The 21,902-nt window shown below is 35.6% G+C and overlaps 1 protein-coding gene across 5 annotated transcripts in view; it reads left to right on the top strand.

The window, feature by feature from the left end:
* The window catches only part of DIAPH2 (diaphanous related formin 2), a 199,365-nt gene that overhangs the window by 15,644 nt on the left and 161,819 nt on the right, over positions 1-21,902 (top strand). For 2 of the 5 annotated variants that reach the window (XM_032701648.1, XM_032701651.1), the window contains exons 2-12: positions 2,258-2,290; positions 4,675-4,851; positions 6,289-6,393; positions 10,531-10,551; positions 13,789-13,928; positions 14,381-14,455; positions 14,537-14,606; positions 15,611-15,747; positions 16,875-16,986; positions 19,385-19,495; positions 21,259-21,377. In XM_032701648.1, coding sequence (XP_032557539.1) covers positions 2,258-2,290; positions 4,675-4,851; positions 6,289-6,393; positions 10,531-10,551; positions 13,789-13,928; positions 14,381-14,455; positions 14,537-14,606; positions 15,611-15,747; positions 16,875-16,986; positions 19,385-19,495; positions 21,259-21,377 — 1,100 coding nt within the window. The other 3 variants (XM_032701652.1, XM_032701649.1, XM_032701650.1) reach the window with 3 other exon arrangements.

A 21,902-nucleotide genomic window follows, 5' to 3' on the forward strand; every position in this document is an offset into this window, starting at 1 on the left:
TGAAGAAATTCTGGGGTTCGTGTTGGTATTAAAGGCAGAGATTATAGGCTGCTGTCTTAAATTGTGTGTCTAATTATACATACAAATATTAATTAGATATCTCTTATCTGCAAATGCTTAATCATGGAGATTTTTGCAAAACCTTTTCCTTTGGGCTGCTTCTTAACACAAGGAGTTAGTGTCTTTAACAAGCTAGGAAAGGGTTGATTTCTTTTTGTCTTGTGTTACTCTGCTGTCTTATAGATGGCTGAAAGAATAATACTAGAGGACTACAAAATCCACAATATCTTAAACTTCTTTCTAGGGAGGTAAACTACTTTTGGGTTATGTTCTGAAATCAGATTGGAAGTGTGGTTTCTTTGTTAGTATAAGAGATTGTCAAAATAGTGTGAGAATCTGCAGGTACATGACTGCCTCAACTTTGCCTCCAGCTGCTTTCAGTTTCTCTCCTACCTGTTAAATGTGTTGCTTATCTTGAGTAGCTGCTGGCAGCAGTGTACCTTACACACCATAAGGATATCTGGGAGGAGTGCTTGAGGTGTCTGAAAAAATGGTGTGTGGTATCTTGTTTTAGTATTCCGTATTTTGCCCAGAGGAGTTTGAGTGACAAATGCAATATAAGTGTAGAGATGGGGTAGATTATCCTGTTCCAGGTTCAGGGAGAGATTGACAGTGCTTAAATGAGAAGGGGAAGAAAAATTCTGGTACAAGTAACTGCTAAAACAGGCAGTTTTAGAACTTTTTGCTTGCACAGTTGTATCTGGGTTGAAATCATGCTTAGGCTTTACTTCATTTTGCTCAGTAATCTCAATTAAAAAGAAAAGATGTTTTTACCAGAGTATGGACATCTTAGTTTTGATTTCAAGATTATAAGCTCCATTCTAAGTCCAGGTAATGAAAATACAGGAGAGGCATAAGGAAGGACATGGAGATGTGGCAGTTTGGAAGCTGAAGGTGTCAACATCTGGATGTACAGATGTCTGTGCTGGGTCAGGCTGAGGTGGAGTTGGTTCATAGCAGCCCATATGGTGCTGTGTCCTAGATCTGTGATCAAAGCAATGTTGACAGAACACCAGTGCTTCAGCTTTTGCTGAACATCCCTTTCCAGTGTCAAGGCTTACTGCTTCCCACCTGGGAACAGGGTGGGTGGTCTGGAGGTTGGGAGGGGGATACAGGCAGCACAGCTCATCCACAGTGACTAAAGAGATATTCCAACCATATGACACCATGTTCAGCAATAAATCCAGGGCTGTGGAGTGGGGAGGAGGTTTTTTTTCCAAATTAACAGTTGCTCAGAAGCTGGGTAGGCATTGGTCTGCTGGTGCTCCCTGATGGTTTTGCATAATTTGTTTCATTATTTTATCTTTTTGTTTTTATATCTCAGCCATTAAGTTTGTCTTGTTTTTGTACTTCTGATGGTCTACATAATCTTGTTGAGAGGGAATGAGCAAGTGGCTCGGTGGGGACTGACCTGTCAGCCAGGGTCAGTCCACCACACTGCCCCACGTACTTCTGAAAGCTTCTCGAATCCTGTCCCCTCCATAAGTTCTAGACCTTATTTCCTATTCATAACTTCGTGTAAATTGAGCAAAGTTCATGAACCGAATGCTTCCCTGATAACCATTATTGATATTGATGTGCAATATAGGTGGTTTTGGCCACGAATAGAAATGTAACATTGGTGATTTTTGTCAGCAGGATTTTCCTGCTCTTAAGGAAAAAGTGAGCGGGTAAAAGGGCGGAAGAGATGATAGTGAGTGGTTTGTGAATCACCAGTTCAGTGACTTTAACCAGTTCATCTACTAATGGACATTACTCAGTGTAGAAGTTGGCAGAAGGCTCCAGAAGCTTGGGCACAGGAAATTCTCAGCTCTGAGTTTCAAAAATGGTCCGAGCTGAGAATGTCACATAACTCTCTGCTGACGCAGTTTGAAGTCCAGGAGTCCGTGTTTGTTTTGGAAAGCCTTCTAAGAGATCTTGCTGCATTTTTATGCAATACTGGGGGTACTAGAGCAATGCAGGTTTTAGATTCATGAATTAAATAGTCAAAAGACAAGGTGCAATGGGGTACAAGCTTGCTTTTTCATAGAAAATGCAGTATATTCCATGTTCATTTAGCTTTGTTAGAACACATAGTGGAATCTCAAATGCTCTTAAATGTTCAAATACATGAAATACAGACTTCTTTATTCTGAAACAGTAGGTAACACTGTCTTTTTTTCTTTGATTTGTGTGTGTTGTTTTTTTTTTTTAATAGAATATTCAAATAAAAACTTTGGCAGATGATGTGGTAAGGTCTTTGTAGCATCTTAATTTGCAATGGTAACTCCACGCTGCATGCTACTTTACTTCAAATGTTGTGGACAAAATAACATGTTCTTATAAGGATATTAAGCAATAGATTTCAGAAAATTGAGTGACTGTTCCTAAAGATCTTAATTTTTAATTTCTGTTGAAGAAGATTGATTGTGACTTCTATTTGAAGAAACTTCCTTGACCACATTCTAAATACTTTAGTAATACCGTGGATGCGTTGAAACTGTTACTCAACAGTTCAAGTGTTATTTTTCTTGACCTTCTCTTTAACAGAAAAGGATCTGCAGTTGCCACATGATTCACATGGTACCATGTTGGGTAATAAGTGTGTACTGAATGCCAAACAACAAGTTTGTATTCAGTAGCACTAACTTTATGGCGCTGAATACTTTGAAACCTGTTGTGAAGTATTTTTGCAGAGAGTTGTATCAAAATTGATTTCATTAAAATTAAAAATTTGCATTATATATATAATGGTTAAGCCACACTGGCTATTTAGTTCCTGATATTCTACATGTCTGAAATGAGGAGTTTGTACCTAGTAATCATGTAGAAAATTTATTTGTGGCTTCAAAGCGATCTCACCATTGCAATCTCATTAAACAAATTTGTTGTTAATCAGTTATACTTGAAACGGATCACAGTATGGTGAAATTGGATCTTAAATAACTTTTTGTGACTGCTGAATGAGCTTTTTAAAATAAGTGAGCAGTTGCACTGCATTTGGTGTGTACTGGCTAAATTTGGATACTACCTTTCAGGCATTGTGTCCCATCCTTGGCCTTTTTACTGGGCTATGCCCTAATTTTAGTTTCCAAAAATGTAATTTAAGATATTCTAGTAGGGTAAAACGAAGGATTACAGTAATATTCTTACCTTGTTAAAGACATCAACTATATCCTTGTAGGTATTGTGTTTCTGTCCACAAATGTAAGATTTCTAAGGAAGAAGAAAACCTACCTACCCCCATTCAGAAAACACAAAAACCCCCAGAAAAGCTCAAAAGAAATTCAAAGGGAATGCAGCTTATCTAGGGATACTTTACTTGAAAACTTTAAGGTAGTCTTCTAGAATCTCAAAAAATAAAAATGACAAAAATTAACAACAACAAAAAAACAATAAAAAGAAACAAAACAGTGACAGAAAAAAAAAAATCCTTCTTCCCTGTACTCCAGAGCACTTGTTCAAATTTCTCCACTCTGGACTCACTAATCTAAAATGAATCAAAATTTTTGCAAGTGAAATATTCCATTAAGCTTTTCACACCTCACAGAGGTTGTATAAGTGTAGCAAATATAAATTTTGGTTTCTGTGTTTTCATGGAGGTGACATAACTGCCATGAATGATCCTGGTAACCCTACATAAGCTGCTATTAGATGAAAGCACATCTTCATAAGGCTGTTCAGTGCCTGAAACAAATACAGGAGTATTTGTTGATGCAAACAGTTGAGAAAAATTGCTATAGGCATAATGTTCTCGGAATGAGCATATATATATATATATATACACACATATATATATATCATTAAAGGCAGTTATTAAGTCAAAAAATTTGGACTCTATTCAGAATAGAGTTATTTTTACAAATAAGATGATAAATAACCTTATGAGGAAGGTGCCCTTATTGGTTGTCTCCAATATTAACAAAGTAACTGAGTAAGCATGCTTAAAAAACAAAGCTGGGGGTTTGGTGTGAGGGCTAAAGCAAGTCAGTGGCAGACTGTATGACATGCTTTCACTAATGTCTGTTATGTGTATTTAACTATGGGTGGCTGCTTCTGTGTCAGTAATCCATTACCTGGCTTTTTAAAATTTTGCACTAATTTCAGGAGTCTGTACTGAAAAACTCTTCAAGGAATTGTGAACTATGCTTGGAGCATTAATTCCTCTACAAACTTTATTTTACTTTAGCAGGATTTTTTTATAAGCCTGATGAACTTGTGAGTACCTCCTTCCCAACGCTGGCTTTTTCAGTTGTCCTCCAAAGACTTATAGCTCTTCAGGTGAAGGAACGCTTGGACATTACCTTTGTGGTACCATATTTATTCACTATCAGGATAATTAGGGAATAATGTGAGAAGATGAGTTGAAGATTTTGAAATGCTAAAAGTTTAACCTAAATGGTATAGTTTTGAAGCTGTGAGAAATATTTATATTGCTTTTGCATGTGACCTGTCATGAGTTTACCTTATATGTTATTGTCTTTCTGTGAAAAGTGATCTCTGAATATTAGGAGTATTTTTACTTACAGTTCAGTTTGAGTTTTAACTCTGCTGCTTGAATTAACTAAAAATGTGTGTGTTGGCTGCTTTCCTATATTTCGATTTCTGCTTATTTTTGAATGGATGTCTTTGCAGCGTGACAGGATTACAAGCTTCAGGAGATCAGCAGTGAAAAAAGAGAAGCCTCTTATTCAGCACCCTATTGACTCCCAACCTTCCATTAGTGAGATCCCACATGCCCAGGCACTTGTTGATGAGCGTTGCATGAACTTATCAGAAAAAGAAGTGATGGATCTCTTTGAAAAAATGATGGTAAGATGGTATTCCACATAGTTTTACGAGTTTCAATTTGGTTTCAAGTTAGTATTTATTGTACAGCAGTTATTTTCAAATATTGTAATTTTGGGGAGTGTCCCATGCCTTGTGAGGGTATGGGATAATATAGGCCTAATAGACCAGTCTAAACTGGCACATAAACAATTGAGTAACTCAGAGAATACCAGTATTAGAGATGTTTAAATGATTTGATCTACTTCTACAGGCAAAACAAAGGCAAAAATCCTAAATTTAAATTGGAATTTGTTGATTGCTTCATTAAAACAACCCCTATAGATCTTAGTTGCAGTAGTTAGATAGTGCTGTTGAAGGACTGTTTTTAAAGAACTGAAGTTAATAAATACTGTTGGAAAATAGTATTTTCTATTAATAAAACATTAATGCCTAGAAAGCTGAATTTTTGCATAGTCTTAAATATCCACTCTCGTAGGATCATTTATTAAGGCTTCTGATTCTATTCACAAGTCAGCTTTTCTATTAGTAATACAGGAACTAACTGAAGTGCACACTGGTATTGGTACGTGAAGTATCAGGAAATGAGGGGTTTTGAGTATTTTTAGAAATACAGTTTTCTGTATCATTCTTCAAAATTTTTGTGAACTTACATGCAGTCAAGAACTGTCCTGTTCCATTGTGTGGTTCTGCTCTAGTCAATGAAACTGTGAATATCTTTTGAAGGATTGGTTAAGTGTTAATTAACACTTGCTTGATTTACTTGTTAGGTAAAGGGATTAGTTTTTAACTTTTCCAGGTAATGTTAATTGAAGCAGACAATAGGTCTGTCTTCCAGAGACTCACAATTCTCTAACAAAGCTGTTCACTAGTAAATTATTACAGTAACATTTACTGGCTTTAGTTGTTAATCTGAAGTGACTCTGACTTTTAATGGCATGACTAGTAATGATTACATTGCATTTAATGAGTTATTAAGTTAAAACAGGCATCTTTGGGTTTAATCTAGCAGAATGTTTTGACTACTAGGCTTGTTTTAAATACATCAGTTGGAACACTTTCACATCTGCTACTTCTACAAGCTAATAATCCATGTAATAACAGCCTTCTGATTAGATAGTGCAGGAATGGTGTCTGTGGTGATAAGATTGTATTAAAAACACAGGAAACTTCATGAGAGTTAACACTTATGTATCAACTTGAGGTGTAGGATTTTTGTGTTTGTCCTCTGGTTCTATTTCTTGAGCCAAATTTCACCAGTGTAAACTACCCTTTATTTTAATTAAGTAAATAATCTACTTTTTATTTAAATTAGTTTAATTAAAAATGAAATTAAATTAAAAAAAACTGCAGATAAACTGGAAAAAGTCACTTCTTGTTTGTTTAACAAAAGTAGTATAAAAAGAACAAAGACTAGTAAAAAGCATGAAATAGATTGTTGTGTGGGCTGTTTCTTTACAGGAAGACATGAACCTAAATGAGGAACGTAAAGCTCCTTTAAGAGATAAAGACTTGAGCACAAAACGGGAGATGGTTGTCCAATACATTTCTGCAACTGCCAAATCCGTAAGTACTCACCTCTCCAAGACAGAGGAAAGAAGCTTTATGAGTGTTATGCTTTTCAAGCTTGAAACTTTAAATTTTTGTTTTGTCTGGATTTATCTAAGAGTGGTAGGAACAAATAAATAAATCTCTGTTTACTAATATGCTTTCAAATGCTTGCAGCTGCATCTGAAGGGTTAGTTTATATTTCAGTTGCTGGGCAATGTAAAAACTTGATCCTTTCTTGTAAAAAAAAATACAGAAAATGGCAAATCGAATGATATAGAGTCATGGATAAAAGCTGAGCATACTTCTGTGGAATTCATCTTAGGAAATTTTAGTACCAAAAGTTTTTGGAAGGGATAGCAGGACTTCGTGGTTTCAGCAGTGACGTACATACTGGATTCCTTTAGTGAAAAGATGGCCTTAAAATGAGTTTTAAATTACATTTTGAATAGGAAAAATATATTTGGACCTTCCATTTGTGTTGGCTATTTTCTGTTCTTTAATTGAATGATTAACCCTTTGCTGGTTGATCCTTCGTGTGGAATTTTTGAAATCTATCTTTTTCAAGGTGCCAAAATTTTAAGGAAATGACTGGATGCCCCAACATTATTTGGGGTGGAGAAATACAATTTTAAATAGTGAAGAGCTACTATTTATTTTCTGCAGTTGGAGTATTAGTACTAATTGTTTATAAAATACAACAGTAGTGCTTTTTGTGTGTTAAAAATTGACAATGGCATGTATAGTTCTTATGCAGAAGGAGAATATGCCACAAAAACTTGTGAATGTTGGATGTTGTGATTTCTTAGAAACAGGTTTTGTCCTGATTCGTGCCCCTTTTTGTTGTTTAAAGAATTTTAAGGAAGTTCCTAGTGGTATTCTAAGTTCTTGTATTTTAAGGGACTGGGTGAATTGAAGTGTTGGGAAGAAGTGGTGCTGAGGGGGGAAGCTCTGTGTTTCCAAGGGGCACTAGTGTGCTTCAAGTGACAAAATTTGCTATCAGTGTAGTTCTTCAATAAAATTAGGTAATGCATATGATTTTCTTTGGAAATGAGAATGAATCTAATGAATCTCATCTCTTTGTCATACTTAAGTTGCTGTGTGCAATAAAAGCTTACTGGAAATGGAGACCACTTGTGGAGTAACTGTTCAAACATGTAGTGGCAGCACTTCTGCGGAGCTGAGTCTGAGTGCTAAATATAGACAGCATTAAACAATCTGTTTTGTGGGAAAATAAACTGGCAAATAAGATTATGTTGGTGTCTGCCTAATGAATCTACAAGCATGGACTGCAAGCAGTACAGCTGACTTGCCTCTTTTTGACCTTGAAAATCAGCTCTGCAGAGTTAAATTTCAAAAAATTGAGACTACGATGACATGCAATTATTATGCAAATGCCTTTCATGAAACATAAACTTTGGTGAGGCAAATCTTGCATTATAATGGTGATGAAATGGTAATGAAAATGGTGATTTAGTTTCTGAGAGGAGTGATGTTCCTGCTTGAATTCATCTTAAACAAAATCCACAGTCCTTAAGTCTGTGCTGGAAGGAATCCAGTGCTTAAAGCATAGTCTGACTAAACATACAAGTTATTGGAGAATTATTCAAGCTTGTGCAGTAAATAGAATGAACTTGCCTGTTAATGTACTTTACCTAAACTATCTTTGGGAACTATTAATTATGCTTTGTAAGGTTTTTGACTTCAGTTAGTGAGCAATGTTAAATTTTTCTTGGTAAGTAAGAATATTTTATCGAAGCAGTAGAAAGGGAAAGCACAAAGTAGAAGTGAAAGTACTTCCAATTCTTTCCAACAAGTAGTTGAACAATGGTGATCTCTCTTGTATATACTGATGCTGAAATGTACCATAATTTTGTGGCTGAGCAAGGAAAGCATGGCTCCCATTGCATGGCTAACTGCTGGAACTTTAACAGATTGCATTCCTGCCACCATATGTGCTGCAGCATGGGAAACTTAACAGAACTGGGAATATGTTTGTCAAAATGTACTAACAATTAAAAAAAATAATCCTAAAAGGTCCTTGTATGTGAATGTGCACTCAGAGCTTAAGTCAGCACCAGCATGGATGTTTTACACATAAGGAAAATGATTTTCCTAGTGGAAAAGTGTCTTGTATTGAAGTTTGTGTGCTTTGGTGTGTCCTTCTTGCAACCGAATCACAGCATTTGAATGGAATTGTGCAGAAATATAAACTACCTTTCTGTAGCATGTTACCTCAGTTTAATTTTCAAATAACTAGCATCTTAATTGATTAAAAATAAATAAGAAATATAGGCCTTAATTTTAAAATGATGATTGGGCTCTTACAATGGAGCAAAGCTCATTTTCACTTGTAAATTCATCTTCTGTTTAGTGAAACTACAATTCTGCTCACATGAATTCAAACCTTAATTAATCTTTATTGCGTCATAAACTGTCAAACTTTCTTTTCTTCAGGATTGTCATCCATGAAAATGCTGGTTGCATTCAAAGTGATCTTAAAAGGTCTTAAAATTTCTACCTTTTTCTTTGATCACAGATGTTCATTTTTTACATTGAAAATACTTGGACTTTTTCTTCTGCTTAGAGCTCACAAAACACACTTAACAGTTGATGTAGCTTTTCTCGTGGTTCATTTCATGTTTAATTAGGCTTTTGAGTTCTCTCAACTCATGTGAAAGTATCACTTTCATTTCTGTTGTTGTCTTGACCAAATTGTTTTTGAATTTGGTGCTTGTTTCCTCTGCCTGTGTGCCATCTGCAGCATGTTGACCATGCTTTTCTGAAACACTTCTGTCTTCGGAGTTCTGAGTGAGAAAGGAAACTTGGGTTTCATGGATGAAGCAAGCTTTCCTTTTTCTTGGGGGTGGAGGACATGTAGAAGCTGATGAGCTGGATGCTTTCATGCGAAGTGATTTTCTGATTCCTTCTCTTGCTCGAAGAGAAAAATTGTTGACCAGGGAAATTACACTGGTGAAGGAATGAAATTCTGTTTCAGAGCTGAACTTGGTGACATTTCATTCCATGTTGAATAGCTGAACGTTGGTGAGAGAAGAAAGTAGTAAATTAGGAAAAGAGATTGTCTGGTGATGACAGTTCATCTTGTGCTTCTAGAGGAAGCTTTGTCAGGAAGAGGAGAGAAGAGGTGATTGTGAAAGCCTTGCAGGGACTTCTGCTTCTGAAAGACTTCCTAAAGTAATAATAGAGGAGATAAGAGTAGAAAATGAACAGAGTAGAGGCTGAACAGATACAGTCAAATTCAGATCTTGGGACAAAATCAGGCTCTTAATCAGACAGAAGTGGTTATTCAGTAAAGGGGCTGCTGCCATCAGATTGCAGCAAACAGCTGAGGAGGAAAGGCCGGCGATGTTTGAGCAGAAGTCCATAGTCCTGGTGCTCCCAGGAACATGACCATTTGTGCAAAGTGAGAGAACAGGGCACAGATGTGCTGCCTTCCTGTGGAGTTTCCTCTGTGGAAAGTCAACCTCTTGTTCAGGAATAGGCAGAGATGCTGTTCAATGGCAAAAAGAGAAGATGACATTCTGAAAATCACTGTTTAATTATCCATGTAATTAAAAGCATCCATACCGAGCAGTTGAATAAAAATGCCATACGAGATTTTTCTGAAATGCAAGTTAGAGTTATAACTGTAGGCTATGTTTTTGATTATGAAAACTTAATTAAATTCAGTGGTGACATCATCTAAATAGATCAAAAGCTCCATAATATATGAAGTTGTTATACATCCAAGGAAGTGAGTATGCCATTAGTGTGTTCTGTAGTTTTCTCAGTGTCGTATATAAAATTTCTGACCTGGTAATTTTGACCAAATGGCATACTTAATCTTTCAAGATGTAGCTGTCAAGCCAGGTATTTAGTTATCTGTTGGTAAATGTGTCAAATATTGATGATTCAGCAGTGGAACATAAGAATTTGAAATTGTTTCTCCTACAGTAGAACTACTGTTTTCCTGTTGAGAAGCTCTAACTCTTAGACAGTTTGATAAAGTAATCAAAGAATGAAACTACTACTAATGATTGAACACTGAAAAATGTGTGTGATACTGCATCCTACTAAGTACTTTGCTGTGTTTATTTATGTATTATTATTATCTTTTTCACACAATAACCTCTCTTGGCTGACCACTACATGCAGATAGTCGGAAGTAAAGTTCCGGTGAGTACGAACATAATGGTTTTGTTTTTCCTTATGAATCAACTTCCATTTTTGAACATTAGACTGGAATATTTTGGATTTTTTTTCTGGGATTTAAAAGTTCAATGGGCATAACTGAATCCTTGTTTTAATTATCAACCACCTCAGTCATGTTTATCTTACCAGCATAAGATCATTGCTTGCACTTTTGAGGGATTTGCTTTTAAATTTTTGCGAGTTTATTTCCAAATCCTTCAAACTCACTGAACTCATCCCTTCATTGTGAGCAACAATTATAATTCAGGCTTGTCTTGCTTTTTATTCAAGGCAGGCACTTGAAGCTTTAAATTGATGGTATTTGGCTTAATTCCTTCTGTTTAGATGTGGAGTTTTTCTATGTCCTAATTGTTATTATTCATAGTTGGAATTGGAAATACCAACTACTGCATATCAGTGTGAGAATAAGATTGATTTAGAGGATTCAAAAGGTCAGTTAATAAGCATAAGATGAAATCACCGACAGCATATCTTTTCTCTTATTAAGGACTCATCTACATTTTATGTTGTCCTTATTGAATGAAAATATTCTAAACAAATATTTGGGAATTAATTTGTTTCCTGGAAAAAAGGAATTTTGGGGAAATAATTACAAATACATTTAAAATAGGGGCTGAAAGCAAAGATCTTCTTTTTAGTTACAGATGGACATGATTTTTTATTTAAGCCAAAACAGGCTTTTTCAGGTATTGCAAGGCTTTCTACTAAGGTCGTATTCAGTAATTATTTTCTGTAGTAAAAATAATAGAGAATAGCTTATGAATTAAAACTGTCTAATCATCACCTCAGATTTAGTTATATATAAAATATAGTGTATAGGACAAAGAACTTCCTGTTGGCTTTGTTGTATTCAGAGTGGTCTTTAAGCAGACTTTTTGTTTGGGTTCACCAGTACTTCTCAGTTTTGTACAGAGTACTGGTTCTTCCCCGATAGAGGAAAATACCTTCCTTGTGCTTGTGTATTTAAAGGTACTTGATTTTTGAGGGGACAAATTATTAATTTTCCAGTTCAGTGTGTTAAAACCAGTTTCAAATAATCCCTACTGCCATATAGTTTCCTTATGATATGAATTAGCCTGAACAGCTGTTTTATGAAGAGATTATTTTATAAGGGAAGCTGATATTTGCAGAATGGGTAGGGGAGAAACTCTAATATCTCTTTATGTCCCCATGCCTTTTAATTCAGGGCCTGATGGAGATCGAGAATAGTTCTGCATTAAAAGTGCATTAAAATGTTTTGTACAAATAACTTGCTAAACAGTAAAATAAGAACTGCTGGGTATGGCTTCTGCATATTATTGCTTCAGGAGTTCTTTGATCTGCCAGCATATGTAGCTATTTTCCTGAAGATTTACAGATTTACTGTGGTTGTGGAGAAGAATTTTGGGACGTTGATGCTATTGGGTTGTAGTGACGATTGCAGAGAAGAGGTTTACCTGTTCATGGGAACTTTGGAGCTTTAACTTATTTGAGTTTTCCATGGGATCCCAAGCACTGCAGTGGAAGGGCAGTAATGACAGGAAATAATCTCTTTGGAAAATCAATTATGTCCTGGTTTCTTGCATTCTTGAGTGCTTTTTAGGATCTAGCTTGATTGAAGTTGCCGTTATCTCTTCTCTCTATACATTTTGTGGCTTATAGCAGTAGTTGTTTTACAGTTTGGAAAATGGCCAAAATGACAAATTCTGTCCAGTGTAGATGCTGTACGTTAGTTACACATAAAATCTCTTCTGGCTTCCATCCATTCAGTGAGCAGCATAAAGCTCTTCCTGTTCTTTACCTTCTGGTCTTTTCTAGTTCTTTACATTCTGGTCTCTCAGAATGATGGTTTTTCTGAACTATGACAATATTTGATATGTTTACGTGACTTACAGTCAGTCCCTCCTCTTGTAAAGATACTCCCCACCTGTTTATTTCTTTGTCTTTTGGTGGAAGACCATGTCTTGGTGTAGGAGGCTGATGGTGACTGATTGTACCTCCTTTATATCCTACTTACTCATCTTTGTCTGTCTTGGTCCTTTGATGTATAGCTGACATGTCCAGCTAAAGGTGCTGTGCATCTCAGCAAGAAATATCTTCAGAGTTGATACAGTCCAGAGGGTGCTTCTGTCTCAATACATTCACAGTCTGTCATGATTTTATTCTGAATTTGAAAGTATGTTGTGAACTTAGATTCAATGCACATAACAGGAATATGTAGGTCAAAGTCATTAACTTAAATTTAGACAAGTCTTTTTGTCATCAACCATACTTAGTGTCACTTTTGGAAAATGGATGATAAGAATTTTATTAGAGTGAACCAGAAACTTCATAAGAAGTGGAGCTCTGTGAAAGAGAGACAATTAGAATATTAGTGGTGGGAGTTCCTGATACAGTTGAAACCAAACACATATAAATCCTCTTCTAGGTCAGGCCTGTCTCATGTTACCTTTACACCCATGACATCCTTATCAGGTTCTCTTTAACAGACCCTTCTGAGCTAAGGAGCTTTAGGAACTGTGTATGAATCACAACCACTCCTCTGAGATAAGCCCACTGCAACTTGTCAGAGCTGTACAAAAGATTAGTTGCACCCTTTGGTGAAATATTTTGTGTATTGGTCATGGTTTTGAATGTGACAGCTCTAAAAACTGTTAATCAGTTCTTTTAATACTGAAATACCTTGTAAGTAGTTATTCTTCTGCAGTGGCAGTTCAGCGGGGAGATGAGCTCTTTGTCAAATCTCCCATATGATTCTTTTGTAGCAAACAAGATCCTCTGGAGATCTCTATTAGGGGCCAAACATGGAATTATGGTACAGCAAGAAATTGAGTCATGCAGTTGCATGAACTGTGGGCTTTTTTGTGTGTCTCTGTTTATGATTGTTTCTAATACAGTTTTGTGAAATAGATGTTTGACTGCTGCACACTCATTTAACATGTTAATGCAATTGAATGATGGAATTAAATTTTTATATTCAATTTGTAGTGAGTGCATGCACTTTTACTCAAAGAAGTAAAAAAGATTCCAGAAAAAATATTTACCCTTGTGATGCTAATCCGAAAGTATTAAACATTGATGACAAATCCAAGTCAAGTCAGGTGTCTTTAATACTTGTAGTGTGATTTAAAAATTCATGTGGAAATATTAGTCTTGTGTTATATCAACTAAACACTACTATGATGGATAGAACACTAAGCAGCATTCTGCCTCCTGTGATAGGGTGGACTGAAAAACAGCAAGCACGAATGCACACTGTCCTCACAAGAATATATCCATGAACTGCGATCTGGAATTTCAGATGAAAAACTTCTTAATTGCCTGGAGTCTTTGAGAGTGTCTCTAACCAGCAATCCAGTCAGGTGAGTAGCAATTCCTGCACTAGTTTTCATCATGCTGTTTTTGCTAAGCAAGGAAGAGTTGTGGGGTTTGTGTTTTTTTTTTTTTTGTTTGTTTTTTTTTTTTTTTTTTTTTTTTGTTTTTTTGTTTTTTTTTGTTTTTTTTTTTTTTTTTGGAACCAGAGCAATTATGCAAATGCTTGCTGACATGAGAACAGTGTTCTCAGCACACTGGAAAAGGATGAGTGAAATGTTTGCAACTGTCTGTAATATCTCCTCACCTCTCACAACATTTCTCAACAACTTGTAGTTGTTGGAACTGAGTGTTTGTCTTGATGGTTGATCAGGTCTTCTGGGAAGTGAGACTGAAAGCAGAGCCTATGAAGGGATGTACAGGCAGTAATGGACACACCTGTGCAAGGTTTACATTAGATTAAGAAATATTTAAGAGCATTTATTTTCCTTTTTTTTTCCAGCTGGGTTAACAATTTTGGACATGAAGGTCTTGGGCTTCTGCTGGATGCATTGGAAAAGCTTCTGGACAAGAAACAGTAAGGACCTGGACTATTTGAAGGGAGGTGTGGGGAGGTTGTGAAGATTATACTTATGTTATTTTCCTCATTCCTTTCAAGGCAAGAAAGTATTGATAAGAAGAATCAACATAAACTTATCCAGTGCCTCAGAGCATTTATGAACAATAAAGTAAGGATTATTTTAAATTCAAATGACTGGCTTTTGCTGAGTTCAAGATCTATGTAGCATGTTGAATCTTGGAGAAAGAAGGAAAGTTCGTATATCCAGTGTTAGTTCACTCTTTGGAAATGCAAGTCTAAAAACTTAGTGCAACTTCTGTTGAGAATCTTTTCGGTGAACTTTTCTGAATATGCATTTTTTGTTAGTTTTGTTAAGTACTGTTGATTTTTGGAAGTAAAGTATTTGACAGAGGATGATAATATAAATTTAAGGTAATTGAATTTGGAAATTCATTGCTAGGAAATTGAAAGAAAAATATATATTTCAAAATTCAGATTTCAGTATATCATTGTCTTTGATAGTATAGTGTACTTTTCACCTGATTTTTAAATTGAGTATGATCTTTTTAGCTGGATTTTTAACTTGGTAGGCAGCGTGTAAAGGATTAGGTTAAATTGTATCTAAGTTGTTTCTAACATGGGTTACTCATGTTCACAAAGTATGAAAACTGTTTCTAGAAGTTGGTATGTTAGACTTGTAATTCTGATTTATGCATAGCAAAATCTGAAGCCTTGTATTTATTTTCCCAACAAATAAAACTTCATAAAAATTACTTTTAACTACATTTACTCAGTTTAGAAAAATGTCACAGGATAGTCTGTCTAATGAAGTGGGAAAAATGAATAAATTTTTCATACTGTTGAGGTGTTTCAGGTACAGATAGAGAAACTCCCTAATTTTTCTTTTGGTGGATATCTGATTTTATAAGATAAGTGTCTTCCTGAGGAACTGACTCTCTCTCTCTCTCAGGAGAAAGCCTCAAATTTAAGGCTGGGGAGACTTGATTTTTTTATCCACAAGCAGTGATAACCAGGAGGTTTTAGTAGAATGTTACCAAACTTCATAAGGGAGGGAGGGTTTGAGAGAATTCCTAAGGATCTGAAGCCCAAGGATAGTGATGAGTATCCAAGGCAAATCCAATCTTTTCACTGTAAGCTTTCTGTTTCCTTAAGTACGGTTTGCAAAGGATTATAGGAGATCAAAGAGGTCTCTTACTGTTATCAAGAGCAATTGATCCAAAGCAGCCACACATGATGACTGAAACGGTGAAAATACTTTCTGCCATCTGCATTGTTGGAGAGGAAAGCATGTGAGTAAGATATTGAAGCCATTTTTTTTTTTTTAAATGCTCATGAGTTGTCAGTTTGGACACAGGTGAGAAAACTTGTCAGTGAAACAAATGTAACCTATTAAGTCGTTATTAATGTAGTTCAAATGAAAAGAGACTTGCACCTGTTCTGGTGCTTTAATCGAAGATTAAATCAAACAAAAGCAAATGAGCAGAGATCCACAAACCGTGGTTGAAGTGGAAGGTCTATAAGGATGAAGGTTGCTTACTAAAGAGAAGACTTAACGAGCCATAACTATTCATAAATATAAGTTATTACATATTTCTCTGAGAATAATGAGCTATTGTGAACTTTAATCATCACAAGAAAAGCTGCCAGACTTAAAGACACTTCTGAGCAATGTGCATGGGGCACTACTGAGCTTATTAGTGTTGGGAGGATTGTAATGGAGACTGGGACATCTCCCCTGAGGAGGGGAGAGGAACTGCCTGTGTCAAAAAAATGACACCACACCTTAAGATTTTTAATTAGTTTAGAAGAATTATATGGAAATAAATATATCTTGGTTTTTTTTTTTTGTTAAAATAGCACCTCTTTATCACAGGGACAAGAAGTTTACATTTATAGCTGGAGTTTTGAACAGTTGAAGTTATGGACTTATTTAGCACTTGCCCAAGAGATTTTTAAAACAAATATAATCAGTTGGCAAACATTTCTTTTAAATTCATCAGTGTATTTATTTAATGAAGGTTAAAATGGACAAACTCCATGTCTTCTATTCAATAAATAGATTAAAACATTTTGATTTCTGAAAAGACAATTTATTGGAATTTTGGATTGTTAAACATGTCAGCTGGTATCTAGTGCATGGTCTTGCAAAGGCAGTAATTTTTCACCCCCTCATTGGTTGTTTCTTAGCTGAATGTCACAATAATTTAGAGATTTATTCGCCTTCTTTTTTTTCTTAATTCAACATTAATTTTGTAGATATTTTTAACACTTGATTCTTGGTTTCTTTTCAACTTTATGTAGATAAATGTATTCAAACTCTGTCAGTGCACTTGAGTTGTAGAAATAGTGAGCTGAGTATGTTCAAAATGAGAAAGCTGGCTGTGCTGTGCTTTTTGACAGTTTATCTTTCTTTTAGTCTGGACAAGCTTTTAACTGCTATAACAACTGCTGCTGAAAGGAACAATAGGGAAGAACGTTTTTCTCAGATTGTTGAAGGACTGGAGAACCATGAATACATACAGCTGCAGGTGAGTTTACTTTTCTGGGTGGTTATCAACCCTTCAAAAATCATCTAAAATACTAGAACCCTGTGTATTACTTTATGATTTTTAAATTAGTTAAAAGCAAAATCTATTAGTGCTAATCAGTGTGCAGTGAAATAGGAGAAACACATGCAAATGCCTGCTGGTATTAGATTTTCTAATTGGTAATGGTGTGAAACCAAGGAACTCACTTCCTTGTCCCTAAAGTCTTCATCTTAGAAAAAGACAGTAATTAATGATATTCCTTTTCTTGGATGCCAGATGTAATGTTCAGGTAATAAATCTGTTAGTAGTGCTGGGACTTTTGGCAGTAGTGTATGTGTGCCTTTTACATATTCAGATCTATGCTAATTATGACAGATGTGGAATTGGGTGTGCCCATTTTTGGCAGGGAACCTTTTGAGATGAGTGTTGTGCAGCAGGATATCAGTGGTGCTTTTGTCAGCCAGAACTCTGCATTCCTTACTGTGTATTCAACATGTGCCTTCCATCAGCCATTAGTGCATCTCTAAGGGTAGTCTAGCCACTTTTTAAAATTATTTTTATAAAATAATGAAATAAACATTCTGTACCAGTGGTCTTTGCTAAGGTATGTCCTACATCACATACGTTGCTGTTTATGTGTCAGGGGATAGAAGTTTTTATTCTCTCTGAGCACCTGAATAGCCCAAGTTTTGGTTGCTCTTAAAATGCAAGCATAGAGACCACATGGCTGAATATCTTATTAAAGGATGGCTATGACTTATGTCCTTCTCATAATACAGTGTATATACACATTTTGTATTGCTAAAATCTGTATTTCAGCTACCATGGCTGAAAGACAGGGAAAAGTACAATGGAGGCAGGGCAGGTACCCTGCCTGGAAGGGATGCCTTTTTACAGTATTGGATCAAATATGTGTCAGCTTTAGTTGTCTTAATGCTATGTTTACCATCAGTAGTTCTTTTTTCAGAGCTGATGAGTTAATGATGTTCAATAAGTTTCTGTAAATGACATTCTAATCTTAATAGCCTATCACCAAAGAATTCATTCTGAAGTTGTCTCCTACTTTATGACCTTGTTGATTTAAACCGAACAAAAATAACTACACACCATTCCTGCCAACTTCCCCCTCCCAAAACCTCACTGATACCTCAGTAAAGGTACAATTGCAAGACTCATTAACTTGTTTCTGACAAAAATCGTTCTTTACTTGTAATGTATTAGCACAAGCCATTAAGCCAGAGTCTCTCCTGGCAGAAGCAATCATAGCAGATGGCACCTCTTCTCTCTATTAATTTCAGATTGGACATGTACTTTGGCTTGTTAAGTCATGTCATAGTAGTAAAATAACAAGAATCATTCAAGCAAGCATGATGATACTGCATTATCTGAAGATGCAGCCATATAAAGGGATTACCTTTGAAAGGGTGTTTTAATAGAAATTTGAGACTCCATAAGGTGTTCCATTAAAACTAAATAGTGAATGTAATTATAACAGGAAGGGTGCTTTTTATCTGACTTTTTTTCCACTGCAGTTATTGATTTTTTTTTTGTCCTCCTCTAATGCTACTTCTATTTGCAGTTAACATCTTTTACCAAACTTGGTATTCCCCTGGAGTCCCATTTTACTCTTTTCATGTGGATCAACACTTTTAGCATTATGCTATTGTCTACCTGTGTTCAAGTAAATCAATTTAAGTGCACAGCTGTTCAATTAAAGCTTTAGCCACTATCCTGAGACTTTGGGCATTTTGCAAAAGTCTGGTGCAAAAACAGACCACACACACCTGGTGATGTGACTTATTTTGGGTATGGGTGTTTTTTTGGTGGTTCTCTTGTTTTCTTTCAAAGTTTTTGATTCCTGTAGAAACAGTTTGTTTTCAAACTGAGGAGACAGAGAAGGAGCTGGGATGTGCCACTGTAGTTTGGGAATAACTAGTACGATTTAGATTAGATATTAGGAAGAAAGTCTTCCCTCTGAGGGTGGTGAGGCACTGGCAGAGGTTCCATGGAGAAAGTGTAGCTGCCCCATCCCTGGAGATGCTCAAGGCCAGGCTGGATGGGGCTCAGAGCAACCTGGTCTAGTGGAAAGTGTCCCTGCCTGTGGCAAGGGGGTTGGAATGAGATGATCTTTAAGGTCCCTTCCAACACAAGCAATTCTCTGATATAATTCTGTGATGATGCTTTGTGTGATCTGATTTTGACATAGCAGAAGCATCACAATATGGAAACAGCAGAATATGATGTTGCCAAAATGAACCCAAGTGTTGCATGTGTACCACATGATAAATAATATCCATCTCTTGGTATTTGCTTTTATAATTAAATTTAAATAGTGAAATACAGTATTGATTTTCATTCTATACTTAGTAAAGCTTTCTGTCTTTATTTCTCATAACAGATAGCTTGTATGCAGCTCATCAATGCCCTCGTTACATCTCCAGACGATCTGGATTTCAGGATACACTTGAGAAATGAGTTTTTACGTTGTGGCCTGAAGAAAATATTACCTGTAAGTTTTTTGTATATAGCAATTGATCACAATCCACTGGGATTGTTCAAGATAACCAAACTGTTTTACTCAGGGCAGCAGATGATGTGAAGGACTGGGGGTGGGGAAGGTCAGACTATCAATCCAAATCTGCTTTTTGTCTGCATACTTACAAATTTAGCGGTGTGAACCAGAATAGTAACTTAAAACAAGTCAATATATTAGAAATTAAATTGGGATAGTTAGATCTAGCATAATGTGCTCAAAGCACATGCAATAAATATGAATCTGGCTGTGGAACCAATCTTGGTTTAACTTTCTTTGTATATTCCGTTCCTGTTGTTTTCTGTGAAATCTGGTTTTCTTTAATCTGCTGCTGAAAATGCATTGGGAGTTTTTAAGGAAAAATCAAATTTACACCTTTGTTTTCCTTGAGACTGCATGTCTTCATGCAGTCATATGCACAGACACATGAATATTTGTGACTTGATAGATTTGTAGCTCTTAACCAAGAAATCATTCTGATGCTTACATCAAAAATATGTACAATTAAGATACTCATCAGATGAGAGGAATTAAAGAGTACCTGCTTATATTTATCTGAAACAGAATTTACATTGCTGTGACTTTTAAGATATGAAGTTTTGTCAGGAACATTTTTCAGGAACAAAAACCTTCACTTTTTAGCACATTCAGCCTTGAAATTGTGATGTTATTTTTTCTTAGATTATGTATGTATGTTTTATATCATGCAGACACATTAATGTGATCATTAATGTGGCTTTATTTGCTATAGAACATGTGAAATCCCAACCTAGGTTGTTTTTTTTTTTTCAATCTGTTGCAAGTTAGAGAATCAATAAATGCTTAAAAACTTTAAGAACTGGAGATGGATTAGGTAGAAAATAAACTGAGTTGTAATAAATCATGACAGAAAACTCTGTAGAGTGTTCTGACGTACAGATATGAGTGTAAAAGCAATTAATATTTGGTGATAATCTTTTCTAAAAATCATGAACAGTTAATCTGTTGAAAAAGAGTCAGGAGGGGGATCCATGTTTCTCTTTCTTGATCTGTCCAGATTCAGAGTAGCTTTCTCTGCTTATAAACATTAGAATTGGCATGAGTTTGTACTTTATTGGGGAACACACATGGTTGCATCCAGTTATGACAAATCCAGGCCAATTTCCATTTAAAGCATGGTTTGGGAAGTAATTTCTCTGGTAGGAAGCTAAACTTTGTTCTTATGTATGTTAGAACAATTGCTTGTATTTCTTCAAAGAAAAACACATTTTCCCCTGCTCCAAATGCTGTTTTGTTTTGGTTTTTTGCTTCTCTGGGTTTCTCAATGTACTATGCATGTTTTAAGGCTATGATTTAGATTAATTTGAAAAACAGAAATTGTAAATATATCTTCTTTACACTACTTTAGACTTCTTAAGTTCACTTTAATTGATGTTTTGAAATATCCTTAAACTGTTTTTTTTAAGGAACCCTGACATTAACAAGCCGAAACTGCTGACTCTGTCTCAATAGGAGAACTTGATTCAGTTAGAAGGCTTCTTGTTTGTTCTGCAGCCCAGACCTGCTCTATTTGCTGATATTTTGCCTTTAGTTTTTCTCAGCTGTATCATTCTAATAAAAAACCGCAGGCACTGAGTTACAGCTCACTCCTGTTCCAAAGGTTAATGTCTTGTATTTTGCCATGATAGAGTCCTTCAAGAGGGGGGAGTTCTTGCTTTAAAAAAAGGAAAAATTAAGATATACTTTGCCTTGAAAAACAGGCCTTGAAAGATAAGGAAAATGATGAGCTTGATATTCAGCTGAGAGTGTTTGATGAGAACAAAGATGAAGACCACTTTGAACTGTCACACCGTCTCAGTGATATCAAAGCTGAAATGGAATATCCTTTGTGGAAATGGTGTTAAACTTGTTGCACCATTTAAGAATTATATTAAATGTAAGTTATAGTGCTCTACATGTGGTTTATTCGTTGCAGTTGTTTATCTGTCGCAGGGACTTAGTTAAGCACATTTTCTTTCCAGTTGCTTTTTTTGTTTAAAAAAATATTTAGAAAATATTTAGAAAACTAGTGCTTCAGTTTGCATGTGAAATGTAAGTTATTTGGAACTGAATTAATTTTTCATAAATAACATTTATTAAGCTAAACTCTGTCTCATAATACATCAAGATATAAAATTACACCCGTGGAAGAGCGTAACTTTGAAGAAAAATGAGTTTTGAGAACTAGGCTGGAACAAAATTTCTAGTAGGTTCTGGAACACTTCAGATATGTGCCTTCTCTAGCTGTGAAGGAGCAGTAATTTTAAAGTTATTTAAGTTTAGAATGGCTGCTTGCAGCTTCTAGGAGGAAGCAGAAGGTGGTATATACACTCAATGTGAGGATTATAAAATCCCTTGTAGTGCT

The sequence above is a fragment of the Chiroxiphia lanceolata genome, chromosome 14 (genome assembly GCF_009829145.1).
Source record: "Chiroxiphia lanceolata isolate bChiLan1 chromosome 14, bChiLan1.pri, whole genome shotgun sequence".
NCBI lineage: Eukaryota > Metazoa > Chordata > Aves > Passeriformes > Pipridae > Chiroxiphia > Chiroxiphia lanceolata.